This window comes from Neolamprologus brichardi, chromosome 5, assembly GCF_056152115.1.
Source record: "Neolamprologus brichardi isolate AB-2024 chromosome 5, ASM5615211v1, whole genome shotgun sequence".
NCBI lineage: Eukaryota > Metazoa > Chordata > Actinopteri > Cichliformes > Cichlidae > Neolamprologus > Neolamprologus brichardi.
The window spans coordinates 1,538,625-1,553,308 of record NC_142108.1 but is presented as its reverse complement, the minus strand read 5'-3'; the positions used below and the strand labels follow the sequence as shown (position 1 = coordinate 1,553,308).

Below are 14,684 nucleotides of genomic sequence, written 5' to 3'. Positions count from 1 at the left end.
TCTTTGAACGTCACGTTTCTTCTTCTTTGAACGTCACGTTTCTTCTTCTTTGAACGTCACGTTTCTTCTTCTTTGAACGTCACGTTTCTTCTTCTTTGAACGTCACGTTTCTTCTTCTTTGAACGTCACGTTTCTTCTTCTTTGAACGTCACGTTTCTTCTTCTTTGAACGTCACGTTTCATCTTCTTTGAACGTCACGTTTCTTCTTCTTTGAACGTCACGTTTCTTCTTCTTTGAACGTCACGTTTCTTCTTCTTTGAATGTCACGTATCTTCTTCTTTGAATGTTATGTTTCTTCTTCTTTGAATGTCACGTTTCTTCTTCTTTGAAGACAGTTTCTCATTTTCCTCTCCTCTCCTGTTTTTCTCGTGTCTTTCTAGACACTCTGAGAGTGAAGCAGCATTAACGTGACAACTTTATTGACTTTTTATGAGGAGAAAGACAAAAAAGGGTATTTCTGGAGTAGCACCATTAGCTAAAAGCAGTGACAGGCTGCAGTATATGAAAAATGAGCTATTGATAATTGAGCACATTATGCACTAAACCTGCTATTCCACATCATCCTGGGTCATTTTAACCTTTGGTTCTAACAGCTTGGCCCCCATGTGATCAATAAACAGACAACAAGGACACCAGCAAACCCTGAGCCAGATGCTCACGAGTCACCCCACATGTGAAGCATGTCTGTCTGAGCCTCAGCTCCAGCCTTTCTAAAGGCTCGTCTGCGTCTGGCTGCGTTGCCTGGACATCACACTGGGCTTCTACAAATCTCACTCATGTGTTTTGAAGTCCCACTCAGTGTTTTATAGCAGGCTTAGCCTGATCTTGTTATGTCCATGCAAAACCCAAGTTTGTTCTCGACACCATGGCAAGCTCTGTTTTTCATCTTGTTATCGTACACTGTGTCATCTGTACGACATCACACAAAGCTGCATTTAACTCAAAGGAGTGTCACAGACAAATCTATTTTAATATGTGGAAAAACAAGACAGCTGGGCCAGGGTACAGCAGATTTTTTTTTTTTTAAGTAGACCTATTAGCAAGTTTTGACATGTCCTTCCACTGACCCAGCTCTGAACACTCAGAATCTATTGTTTTACCTCATCTTTCATCTCCACTTGAAAGCAGGCCCACTCCCCTGGCAGCGGCCTTATCTGCGATCAGGGCCGATGTGTTTATCACACCACTTCACCTCAGGCCCTGACAGTTCCTAATTAGGACTTCTATATGAGCTGCTGGGTGTCGTCCAGACTTACGATTGTGTTACTTTGCTGCAGCATGACGAGTGAGTCCATTCAAATGTCATGCATGCCACATTTCCACCCAAACACTTGGTCTCCCTGTGCTCTTTGAACCCACACTCCTAATTTATGATAAATTTAAAATGACTTCAAATAAAAGACACAAGATCGGCCTAGCTGTAAACTTGCTTAGCTTTATCCCAGTTGCTGTTTAAGGGTCATGCTCCCTGAGAACATATTAAAATTGGCTAAAGCTCTAAAGCTAAGTTAGTTCTTTAACATGTGTGAATGCAGAGACACGCTCAGATGGATTACATGTATATTTACGCCTCCATGGAGTCGTGTACTCAGACAGGTAATCCAAAACAGACTTGTGTTTGAGGGAGATTGGGTCCATTGTGTGCAGTCAAGATAGCGCATGGCCTTGTGTCATGAATGGTGTGCAACTGGCGGGAGACAGACAGCATCATGAGTTATGAAGTGAGCACAAGGTTCTTGTTTAACCAAGGTTACAGCCTTCAATTTAAGAGGTACATGCGAGACCCTTCAAGATGCAGCAGCGGACACTTAAGTTTACTCTGGGGACCAACAACACGGCTCTGAAAGAAAAATGAGGGAGTCCAGAAACACAGTTGCACTGCTCATATAATGTTTTACTGCACAAAGCAAGCTATGAGAGGAGAAAGATAGCAGAATGCATTCAGTTCAGCACCTTCCTGTCAAAGTAGATGATGACTCTGGTATCTGTGGAATATTAGGAAATAATCATTTTGTGCATTTGCCAAAATTCTTGATCTCCACAAAAGGGACATTTTGAGAAATTTCCAATGGGTTTCTGGAAACCTGATTAGGGCTAGGATTCGATTTACATCCACCCATATTTGGAATACCCAGAAGGCAAAATTACAACACAGAGTAAGGAAGCTGAACAAGTGTGCGTTGAACAAGTTTGATCTTTAAGTTTCTAAAACTATATTTGTTTAGCATGTTGTTAAACAACAACACAACCCTCCCCATCCCAGTGATCTGGTAGATGTCAAGAGGTTAACGTAAACACTACAATTAGCAGAAATGACAAGCCACCACTCTAGATTTCTTGACAAACAACAGAAAACAGATGTGTAACAACAAGTTCTCGACACGAACCGACTATACTAAATCATCTTTGGTCACTAAACACATCAGTAGCTTTTAGCAGCGGTGCGTCCTCATTGGAAGACCACAAAACAAGACAGAAACTGCTGACAGATGCTTTTGAATAAAAAGAATATGAATATAATATCATAAAAACGATCATCTCATTAGAGACAATGTTATCCTGTAATACACATGCACTCCACGACACTCTCTGACAGCAGCAGCATTCCCAAACACTGCTCAGGAACATCTTGAGGAACTCACCAAAGAGTCCAAGGCATTAACCCAACTTTATCCCAGGAAATGTCGTGTGGAACAAGTTGTATCCACAGAATCCACACCCTAAACCCACCCAGATGGTTTTAATGTTGTACTGTGAGCCGCTTACAGACTGTTTACTGGTGAATTGAACATATATCAGCTTAAATTTGCAGCGAACCAACCAAACAACTGACCTGAAGACAGTTTGCAGCAACAGTGACGTATGAACTGTGATCTACTATATGTACTCGAGGGCTTTTTTTGCCTTAGAAGGAGAAAAAGTGTGAAAATAAATTGTTAAAGAGAACGACCTAAAAGATGCCATGCAGGCAGGTAGACAGGTGGGCAGGACTGCACTCACTGCTGGGCTCTTTACAGAACAACGTGAACGCATCGATCTTTTTCTCAGTGTCTTGATTATGAAGCTTTATTTGATCAGTTAAACCTCTGGAACGACCCATAACAAATCTGTGTGGGTACATATCGCCTGTCTGAATGTTAAAACACTCTTTTGTTAGGTTTAATCAGACACAAACCAAAACAGTGCTTTCCTCTGCCCGGGTGCCACTGCACCTCAGTTGGCCCTGGGTTTGATTCATCTGTGGACCACTTCCTGTGTGTCATTCTCCTACGCTGATGGCTTCCAGGTTGTATTTATGCCAATGCAGTCAACTGTTTTTGCTCTTTATGTTGACTGTTTACATGCACATAACCAAATATCAGCACTCAAAGCAAAAAAAGCAAGACATCATAGACATAACATGTCTATGATATATAAAACTGTGCACTGACATTATTTCAGGTCTCGTTAAACATTCGGTGATGCTACGTGCTCTGTGCATGTCATCCTCGAAGAAACCAGATGTTTCATACAAGAATAAAAGCGATCATTCAGAACTGCCTTTGACTGGTTTGCTTCCCTGTAAGAGGACAAGGATCCAAACCACCAGAACCAGAACCAGAGCAGCCCTCACTGCAGGGCTCCGTGGTTTAGGTTTTTACTTCACTTTGTCACCTGTCAATGTGAGACTTTTGTCAGTCTCCTCAATATAGAAATGAAAAAGGGGGCTTCATTCATAAAGCATGAATTCTACACAAGTATGATTATTAGCAGCAAACTGAGCGTGAAAATCGATGCCAGTACTAAATGTTTTGATTTCCCGTTGGACTCACTGTGCTGCTAACAAGTCCTGGGGCATTGTCCTCCTTAAAAGAGTCTGTCTGCTTTATAGGTTTTAATTCACTCTTTAATTACTGTAATAACAACTCGTTATTTTTAACACCTGTCCTGCCAAATCAAATCTTTAGCAGTTGTATTGTGTGGGCCCATGCCCGCAGAGCCTGCTCTTCACTATGGATCAGGATGGGATCTCCTCCGGAGTCTCCAGCAGGGAAACTTTTTGTACCTCCCCCTCAGCCTGCCTGCTTGGTCCCAACAGCACGTCGATGGTCAAAAGGTTCACATTTGGAGGCGCACAGAGGACCGGCGGCTCTCTACAAGGTAACACAAAGCAGCGTCTCTGCCCGGCTTTATTCCTTAAACAGTATTTGCAGCTTTTCGCCGACAGCCTGTGCGCCGTCGTTAAAATCAGGCTGAGCTTAATTCCGTGGATGTTGCGCTGAGAACTTTTACGCGTCGCTCAGCGCAGATGAGCTTTTCCAAACTTTCTCCGGTGTTCACTTTTGTTCTGACTGCGGTGTTGCCGCAACTTTTTTCCCACAGTTATCAGGTGAAGACAGGTTGCTGCTGTTTGTGCGAAAAGATGCAAAAAGTCTTTGGAAAGCCTTCTGTTTGAATCCGCTGTAGCCGCACTCATTTATCAAGACAAAGTTACAGATGCGATGAAGACAGATTAAAACAGCGGCGAAATTGTAGAGTTGCTTACAGTTTGTTTGCACCATATGGTCGTGAGTTTACTGAGAGGGACTTTTCTTAAATGAATATTTCTGCCTGCTCTCCAAAGCGAGTTTGCGCTGCACAGATGAAGACTGGTACTGAAAACTTTTTTTAAAGTAAACACTATTTTGTCAGGCCTTGTCAGAGCGATGCATTATTTACTTCGGCTGTGTGTATAGGTGTATGTGTGTGTGTAGGTGTATGCGTGTGTATAGGTGTGTGTGTGTGTTTTGGCAGGCAGAAATGAAGGAATCCCCCCCTCCCTCACAGCTCTGGGAAACACCAGGCTGCTGTATTTCCATTCCTCTGCAGCCCTTCCTTGCCAGCTTTTATTGTGTCTGCTGCAGTAAAGGTGCATGACACTTTCACTGACACACTGTCATGAGCCAACTTGTAGGTTTGGTAACAGGAAGCCTCCAGAATAGCATGAAGTAAGCTGCTATTGCATTACATCGGATGCATCTGTATGAAAAGGGGCAGTTAAAAGGGGCTAGCATTGTGCACCTCTTTTCCATTAGGATGTTGTGAGATGGAAAGAGTTCAGCCTTGATGCCTTTTGAGAACTCGCCTGCATTTAAGAGGCAAATGTTGCTAGCATCACATTTCAAAAGTCGGTACAATTTCCAGCAAATGGGGGAAAGTTTCTTGCGGTAGCTCCAACTACACTTGTTCACATTGGTGGTTTAAAACCAGAAATTTCAAGGACCTGTGCTGTTGCCTGCTTTTCGACACTAGCACCACTCATGTTTGCAGCTAAAACGAATGGAAACATGCTCTGGATTAGGCACCAGTACTGTGTTGGTGAAAAGGGTGAAAAGAGAGTAGAGTGTAATACACAGTAGCCACAGAGTGAATAACAGCGTTGCAATAATTGGCTCATTACAGGTCTCTACTTTATATAAATTTGGCTTCGATCTCGTGTAGTTCCCCACTTTCTGGACCCATATAATTATGATGGAGTCAGATTTTAACCACCTAATTGTGATTCACTTTATGGCAGGCTCTGACAGGAATTTCCTCAAAACCTCCGGGAACTTTTTTGAAAAATCATAGTGATAAATGCTTCTGATAGTTTCTTGACACTGGCTATAATGCCAAGATTTTGATTTGTGTTTTTAAGTTTTATATTGAGAATTTATGGCATGAGGAAAACAAACAAACAAACAAACAAACAGATAAACAAGAAAACAAAACAAATTAAAGAAATTCGTTTTTAATTTAAAACATATAATGAGCTAAGCAGTTAATAATAATAATGGATTGGATTTATATAGCACTTTTCAAGGCACCCAAAGCGCTTTACATCATTCACTCCCGCATTCACACACTGGTGGAGGCAGCTACAGTTGTAGCCACAACTGCCCTGGGGCAGACTGACAGAAGCGAGGCTGCCATATCGCGCCATCGGCCCCTCTGGCCAACACCAGTAGGCGGTAGGGTAAAGTGTCTTGCCCGAGGACACAACAACCAGGACAGAAAGCCCGGGAATCGAACCGGCGACCTTCCGCTTCCCAACCCCCTGAGCCACGGTCGCCCCAGAGTTCAAATCTGTTAAGGCCATGAGCTGTTTTCCTCATCAGATATTACTCATGACTCAGGTGGGATTAACAGACGATGCGGGTCCTTGTTTGGAGCAGGATTTCTTTTTTTCCTGACAACAATGTTCATAGGAATTCTCTGTGGAATTCAGTGCTTAGAAACGTAATGTCAGTCCAAGAAGGGAGGGTGTATTTATTTGCAGAGATGACCTAAAGGTCAGGGGAAAATATACCTAGTATCGCTGATGATGAATTAGATCAGTCCAAAAGCATTTTTACAAAAGCATAATAAGTAGTTTTTGGAACGCTCTCAAAATGAGAACATGTAGTGTAAGGCAGCACAATCTATATGATAAAATAAGTGAAAGATTTTTCCTTCCTGATGAAGTGAAATAATGAAGTAAATAAAATCACTTTGAGTCTGAAACTTCCAACGAGAATCATTATTTAAAGGAGGCCAAGCACTTTGGTCCCTACCCTGCTAATTACCTCGGAGAATGTGCTTTTCTTAAAGTGTAATGACTTTCCAACAAACTCAGCAGCCAAACTGTTATGAGGCATCTCATGTATGTTCAGCTGTTAGACTGCTAGAGGTTGATTGCAACACAAGATTATGAGAGGAATGTTTTTGTGGAGATAATCACAGATGCACTAGAAATTTAGAAGCTGGGCAGATTCCAGGTTTCATCATGACAGCCTGCATAATGATTCGTAACAGTGCACTCCAGCTGATGATAATGACAAGTATGTAGTCTTAATGTTAAAAAGATGGCAAGGCTGTAAAAATTGGACTCTTATGCGCTAAACTGGGAAGCCAGAGGTTGATTTGCTTGCATTTTGAGAAATAAACCCGTCTTTCTGTCTTTTTTCCCTGTTTCTTGCAGAGCAGAGGTGATTAGATAATCTGAAAGATAATCTAAAGACTTGATCTTCATCATTACTGAACATATACCAGGTGCCATGGCTCAAGCTGAAGTAGCACTACTGCAGTGTGCGTTGTTTTTTTTCTACTCGAGCGTCTGTTTGTGCCAGCTTGATTGCACTGGCACAAACTGTCCCCTGCTGGACAACTGTATCGAAGAAGTCCTGGAGAGCGGTGCCTGTTGTGCTTCGTGCTCACAAAAAGGATGTGCGTGCGAGGGATACCAGTACTACGACTGCATCAGTGCTGGCTTCAAGAATGGCAAGGTGCCCGAGGGAGACTCCTACTTTGTTGACTATGGTAGCACCGAGTGTTCCTGTCCCGTAGGAGGGGGCCGGATCAGCTGCCACTTCATCAGCTGTCCTGATATGCCACCAAACTGCATCGAGGTTTCCGAGCCTGCAGATGGCTGCATGCAGTGCGAACGAGTTGGATGTGTTCATGCTGGACAAAAGTTCGAGGCTGGATACTCCTTCCACATTGACCCCTGCCGTGTTTGCCACTGCCCTAATGAAGGGGGGAAGCTCATGTGCTACCCGGTACCAGACTGTGATCCGCAGCAAGTTCATAAACCCATGTTAGCTGCACCCACAGAGGATAATACAGTCATCAGGCATGATAATTTCCCATACAGGTTTGATCAACAAGGCCACACAGATCAATTGGCCACTCCTTATCACCTTCCTAATGGAAATCTTCCTCTCTTTAAATTGTCACCGCTTGATAAAGAGAAACCAGAAGACTATGATTATGGTCCTACAGACTTTCCAGAGACCTACCCACAGTCTTTGCTGTTTCCCACCCCATCTTCCTCTTCCTTTAAAAAAGTTCTATCTGTGTCCCAAGGCTCTGTCAAAGCTGACCGCATCTCTTCTCTTCAGAGCTTTGACAGGCAAGGCAAGCAGGCGCTGAGAGAACGATATGGAGTTCGTGACCATCCTTCAGGCAGAGAAGAAGTGACAGAAAGTCCCCTGAGACTAGAGCAGACGACTGACATGCCAAATATGCGTGCCACATCTTCTTGGCAGTTCTTGCAGGGTCTAACAAGTTTGCAAGGTGTCCTTTTTAATAATTTACGTCCACAGACAGATTTAGACGATTCATTGCATGGCCACAAGAGCTTGGGTAGTGTCGTATTTTCATTACACAGAGAATTAGAAAGTGAAAATGCGGGTTCAGAAAGTGCCATTTATCCTCAGAGAGGCGCTGAAACTAAGGCACATAACAAAAATACATCAGATAGCGTGGCACCGAGGGGTACTATCAGTCAGACCAACGTGAGTCTTCCACAGAGGGGTACAGAGATCCAATCCAGTCAAGAAAGAGGATCAGATACAGTACATTTTCCACTGTACACCATGGAAAGCTCAGAGGTTCCCATCCATCCTGAGGAAAATTCAAATGGTCCAAAAGAAACGCAGAAGCTACTCACAGTTTATGAGAAGGAAAGGTTGAATGAGGAAGAGATGCAGGGGGAGAAGCAGGAAGAAATAGTACCTTTTCAGAATGTGTCTGGGCCTGAAGGAAAGGATGTGCCTTACACCATCGACACAGTGCAAGAGAGAAGCGAGGAGGACTCGGAGAGCAGCTTTCCAACCAGCATTTATGAAAAGACTATTTCTGAGCCCGTCACTCCTTCCCAAAGGAGGCCTGAATCCCGGACAGCACCTGTATTCCAGTTTATCACCACCACCCAGCCACCAATGAGAGTTACACTGGAAGAAAGTCAGCCTAGTGGAGAGCCCAATCAGATGGCGATTAACCTTCACAGTGAAGGAAGACAGGAGGAAAAGGAAGGAGTGAAAGAGGAGGAAGATCGCCCTGTTTTACCCATCAAACCCGAGGAGGGTAAGTAAAAAACAAAAAGATTACACAAGCCTTGCTATGCATGTTTTCTTCTTCTTCATGTTTAATTTGTGCTTTTTTTTAGCATACAAACAAACGGCAGCATGGATTTTTTAGTACACGGACAATTTCCATATGAAACTTGGATTAAAATTGGGGTTAAACTAACAAAAAGCTCGTACAAAATAATTTTTAGACCTGGCAAAAATGTAGATGTGTCTCATGTCTGCCTCAGCCAAGTGTAAAAATGTTCTGTTTCATTCTGTTTCTAATGACAGCCTTGTAACTTTAAAAAAAAACATTATTATCATGAATCAAATAGTAAAAGTAAACTTCTGAAGCAGGAACATTTTGAGCAACTTTGTTTCTTGTCCTAAAGAGGAGGAATTTTTCATAACGTGTACTGCTTTGCTCCTCACTGGGTCGGTGTCATCTTTCTGAACGTAACATTTTCCATTACATTGTAGCAAATTAACCTTGGCAGTAGAGATATGTAAGATTAATCACTTCCCCTTTTTAATAACTTCAGTCGGTTTACACCACAGCTCTAAAACCCATTTTACTTCATGGGTAAGATATACGTGTATATACTATACTGAAAATTGTTTTTTAAATGTAATTAAGTACTTTGACATCCATGCAGCACTCACATTTAATAAACAATCAATTTACAAAAATAAAAGATAAATAACCTGAAATATCTTAGCATATCTTAACATGTAAATTATATTAGTAGTACTTTGTCTCTTTATGATTCAAAGACAATGTTGATCTTTCAAGGCACTTTTGACGTTCTATATGTTTCACTCCTGTGTAGCAATGCTGGTACAATCCCGGCTCACGAAGACACCATTTAACCTCCTAGGACCTGGCGTCCACACATGTGGACAACACATTTTGGGTTATCTAGACCAGGGGTGTCAAACTCAAATACACAGTGGGCCAAAATTCAAAACTGGAACAAAGTCGCGAGCTAACATTAATATTTATTGAAAAAAAAAACTTCCTCCAGATATAAGAATGAATCTTTTCTTATGGACTCAAATAAGTTTTGCTGGAGAACTGAATATGGAACAAGCAAAGCTTAATACTAAACAATATATATATTAGCTGTATAATACCAGTAGCTCTAATAGTAATTTGGTATGGCTTCACGGGCCAAATGTAGAGTTTGACACCTATGATTTAGACCAAAATACTCAATTTTACATGGGCCTGATATTCACTTACGAGGACATTATACTGCTACTGTTCTATCAAGATTTTAAACAAATATCCTCATATGTGGCTCTTATTTTTCTTAAAAACAAAAATAAGGTAAAAAAAAATCTGGTAATTCATTGTTTTTACATTCATCGGGCCCCAATCAGCCCAAATATCAAAGAGAAATTGAAAATGCATGCCGTGGAAGAGTTCGGGTCTTAGGAGGTTAATAGAAAATTAAAGTTACGAAGGCACTTAACGGCAATATTTCTGCCCGTGGTACGGCAAAATGCCCGTGTAACGAAATCCGTTTGAGAAATGCGTTTTGCTGTTCCACGTGAAAGACGTATTGTTGTTGCTGTGCGCTATTTCGTGTGCTTTTCGTTTGCAATTAGCCTATCGTTCATTCATAATGGGGCCGGCATAAGGCATAAATATGAGCGAGTTTTAAAAAATGTAAAAAAAATATCATTGCAGAGTGTACGCATGTGCATTAATTAACATAAATGTAAGTTTTAGTATGTTTAGAATTAAATTCCATAATGTTATGTACATGTACACGTACGTATGTATGCATGTATACGTACGCTTTCTTCAGCCTCCACCAAGAACTTCGTCTTCAGCCAGCATCGCCTCACTCAAAAGGCTTCGACTTACAAAAAGACCCTCTGGAACGATTAAATTTCATAAGTCGGGGTTCCACTGTATTACTAAACATGCAATAGCAAAGTATTTTAGTGAAATCCATTAGAAGTAATAATCCAGTGGGCCTGTTTTACTGGGTTTATGCAGAATCATCTGGGAAATGTTACCTGCAACATGTATGGGAAAAGCAGACCTATTTATGAACGCCTGCTACATGAAAACATCCTTCACAGACATTCTTTGCGTTACATTAATGCAGAAATATAAACTTTATTTCTAATATAACTGTTCTGGTTTCTTTGACATCACGTGCATATTTGTTTGAGGTTTCTGCCGGTTGTATTGATGTGATACAACCTTTGACGCTGTATTCACTGTAGTTTGAATGGATGACACTGACGTGTCTGCAAACACTGACCAACTGCTCTCCAAGTCGTAGTAAAACTGTGAAAGTGTGTCATAAACTGGAAACAGGAGAAGTAACAGTAGCTTGCCTTTGAAATAAAAGTCGCACCTTTTGAAGAGTGTTGTCGAGTGTTTGCGGACACATCGGCATCTTCTTGTATTGGACGTTTATTCCTGAGAGTCTAGAAACCTTATGTTGACGATGTTTGTGATGTAAATTGCATATGCTTGAGCTAACATTCGTAGTACCTCATAAATAATTTTAAATACCACATTCATCTATTCATTTATTACAGTCATTTAAGACCGCCTTCCTGATGTATAGCTGTACAAAGTTGCCTGCACTTTCTCTGTCCCTCTCTAAATACCAGTCATGTCACATGTGTATGGAAAAAACAGGCACATGTCCCTTTGTGTAGGCACAAAACTAGTGAGTCCAGGATGTGTCTGCAATAGGAGTCAAACACTCCTCCCATGGCAAACATCCGCTCACAGCAGTCTCCCACCCATCACCACCATCCTTCACCCTGAGCTCGCTCAGCTCCCTCGCAGGACCTCATAAACGCTTTCTGGCCACCTGCGTCAGCTGCTTTGATTTGAGATGTGTTTCTTTGTTGGTAATGTTTTTGTTTCAAAGATTTAGAAATAACATCTCTGTGGTATTTATTTACATTCAAAAAAGTCATAGCATTGAAAAAGAAAGACACAAGAATGTGGCTGTAGTTTGAATGACAGTACGTGGTAGTTACACAGATGGTAGACCGCAACGTTGCTGACTCGGTTATATTTAGCTGGTCAAAGCCTTTCATATGGGACTGAGAGATAAATAATCTATTGCTGGTGCACGTGAGCTGTTTTCTTTTTGAGGATGTGTGTAGCACGAGGCAGCAACACAACCAGACACTGGTGGCCTGAAGGCCTTAGAGATGCAGAGTTACATGTGCAGTGGCTACACTGTTGAAAAATACAAGCATTGTGACAAATAATAGCATGACCTGAACACTGTAAATCGATAAAATGATCCTGTATAAGACACGCCCTCTGTGTTTATAATGTATTGTATAGTCTGACTAAGGGTTTGATTTAAAATCGACTATTTAATCAACTTTGCTTCATCTGTGGTGTTCCCAGTCAAAAGTGACCACCATAGGAAATGAATGGGAATCCACCCACCCCCCACCCCCTTTGGCCTCTGACCCCCTGAATGGCCCAGTGAATGACCAAATAAATGAACGACTCATTGAACTACCCTCTGAACTGAATTTGGTGGTGAAAAATGTTTGTTATGTTAATATAAGAGTTGTTAAAACTGACATTGTGACCGGGAACATTCAAGTAAGGGAGGTGGGGGTGCACACAACCAGTTTAAACATAATGACCAAATTCTTTAATTTCATTTTTTCCATAAATGAGCAGTTTTATAATAGGAACTTTGGGTCTATTATTAGGAAAATATGTTAGCAACCAACCCATGTTGTGGAGTTGGGGTTGGTTATTACTTTATCTAAATCTTATACGTTTGGAAAGTCTGCTTATGTCCTCTTAAATGGTGCCACATTTGTAAGGTTGAGCAGCAGAGTTTAGTATGTGGGTTTTACCCTCAAAAATAGTAACAAGTAATCGACTAAACACAAAAGTCGTTACTTTTAGTGCTCAGCTGAGACTGAAGAAGTCACTTGGATGAGCGATGAAATGTTTCGTCCAGATGAACAGAATCGACCTTTTGGGATGTGCTATATTTAGTTATGTCATAGGAAATTGAGTTTTATTGTTTGAACAGTTTAGAGACCCCAACAATATGGTAAATGGACTGGTTCTTATATAATGCTTTTCTACTCTATCTTGAGCACTTCACATAACTTGTGCTTTCACACGAGCACTTTTGTCTACTGCTTCCTAACTAACATCCACACACATTCATGCTCTGATGGATGCATCGAAGAGAAGCTTGGGTTAGTATCTTGCAGACTGGAACAGACTAGGATCGAACCACCAGCCTTCTGGTCAGTAGGTGACCAGCTCTACCCCCTGAGCTACAGCCACCCACAGGAAGCATAATATTATGGCTTAGAAGCCATGATAATAGCCAGGGTTATTCATTAAAAACTCACGCACACACTCAGGAAAGTTTAGTTTTAATTATTCAGAGTAGTGCAAGAGGCCTACCAAACACTGGCTGTGTCACCTGCCAATCAACGTGGCCATACTCCTGACTGAGATTGGAAGCTATCCATAGAGGACAACATTATTTTCTTTTTCATTCATTTCCTGTTACTCCTCCCTGTGTTAAATACTTTTGGCCTTTTACGAATGAGGGATGTTAGCATGCAGGACTGTAGAGGGTTACTCTGTTAGTGTGTGTGTGTGCATTCAGCACATTTCATTTTTATTGAGCATGTGGATGATAAAATGTTCATTTGTTAGGAGGCTGGTTTTAATAAGTATTCTGATGAAAGAATGTGACAAGGTAATTTCTGTGCACCACATTTGATTTATTTTCAGGCCATTTGCAAAGTAATTCATTATAATAGGGAAGGATTTTTTCTTCAGTGGATCACAACCTGATCCCAAAGTTTCCTCCCCAAAATGACACATTGCCATGTCCTCTGAAGCATATGTACTGTAGGATAAACTAAGGAGAAGTTATGTGTTGGGGTGTGAAAGTGCCCTTATTCCAGATAACATGCTATCTTCAGATAGAAACACTGCAGACTACAGACAGGTAGCTTCTGAAAACCGTAAAGCAAAGATAGAAGGAGATTCTCGCAGGGCTTCTCGACAGGCTGCTGATAATGAAGTTTATCAGCAGCCTGGCATATCATATCAGGATAGCACAAGAAAGGCATGAACGATTTTGCAACTCTTTAACATCTGGCTCGAGTGGAGTGATTTTTTTCTCTTTTCTTTTTTCAAAAACGGGCACTGTGGTAATGTTTTTAAAAGTAAAGTCCAAGTTTTTCTTGCACATTATGTGTTACAAAATCATGTGCTTATGTTTAAGCATTTGTTGTGCTTTGTGACTTTCTCAGAGTCACCCTGACTTAAATGGATTTCGCTGTCCCTTAGAGCTTGCTACTATACTCATATATTAATCACAATAAAGTAATTATTTGGAAGTGAAGGAAAATCATTCGTTTGTCATAATAAACCTGCAGCCCATCTTTTCTTGCTAACTTTTACATCTTATCCAGTAGGTTACACCTATGCTTCGACCAGTGTGTCTTTGTCCTGTCTTCCTCCCTTCACCCCCAGCTGGTCGCCCCTCCCTGAGCCTGGTTCTGCTGGAGGTTTCTTCCTGTTAAAATTGAGTTTTCTCTTCCCACCTTTGCCAAAGCTCACGGGGGGGCTCGTCTCAGTGAGGGAATTTTCTATGTTATCTTTGTATTATTGCAGGGTCTTTACCTTATCCCTCTACTGCATGACTTTTTAATTTCTGGGGAAAAAAACATTTCTCCCTATTTTGGGGGAGCTTTAGGGTCCCTAATAGTATATCAATCATAAAATTTGACCCCCTGCCCTCCCCCCAAAACAGATATTGGTTTGTTGCTTCAAGGCAACACTGTGCAACAAGGGCAGTCAAACACCAAGTT

At 41.4% G+C, this 14,684-nt stretch overlaps 1 protein-coding gene across 3 annotated transcripts in view; it reads left to right on the top strand.

The window, feature by feature from the left end:
* The first annotated feature begins 4,075 nt into the window (after positions 1-4,075).
* Positions 4,076-14,684, top strand: part of fbln2 (fibulin 2) — an 80,003-nt gene continuing 69,394 nt past the window's right edge. For 2 of the 3 annotated variants that reach the window (XM_087840476.1, XM_087840474.1), the window contains exons 1-2: positions 4,102-4,140; positions 6,959-8,844. In XM_087840476.1, coding sequence (XP_087696602.1) covers positions 7,035-8,844 — 1,810 coding nt within the window. In that variant the 5' untranslated portion in view covers positions 4,102-4,140; positions 6,959-7,034. Of the gene's footprint in view, positions 4,141-6,958; positions 8,845-14,684 lie in introns of all 3 variants that reach the window. The other variant, XM_087840475.1, reaches the window with a different exon arrangement.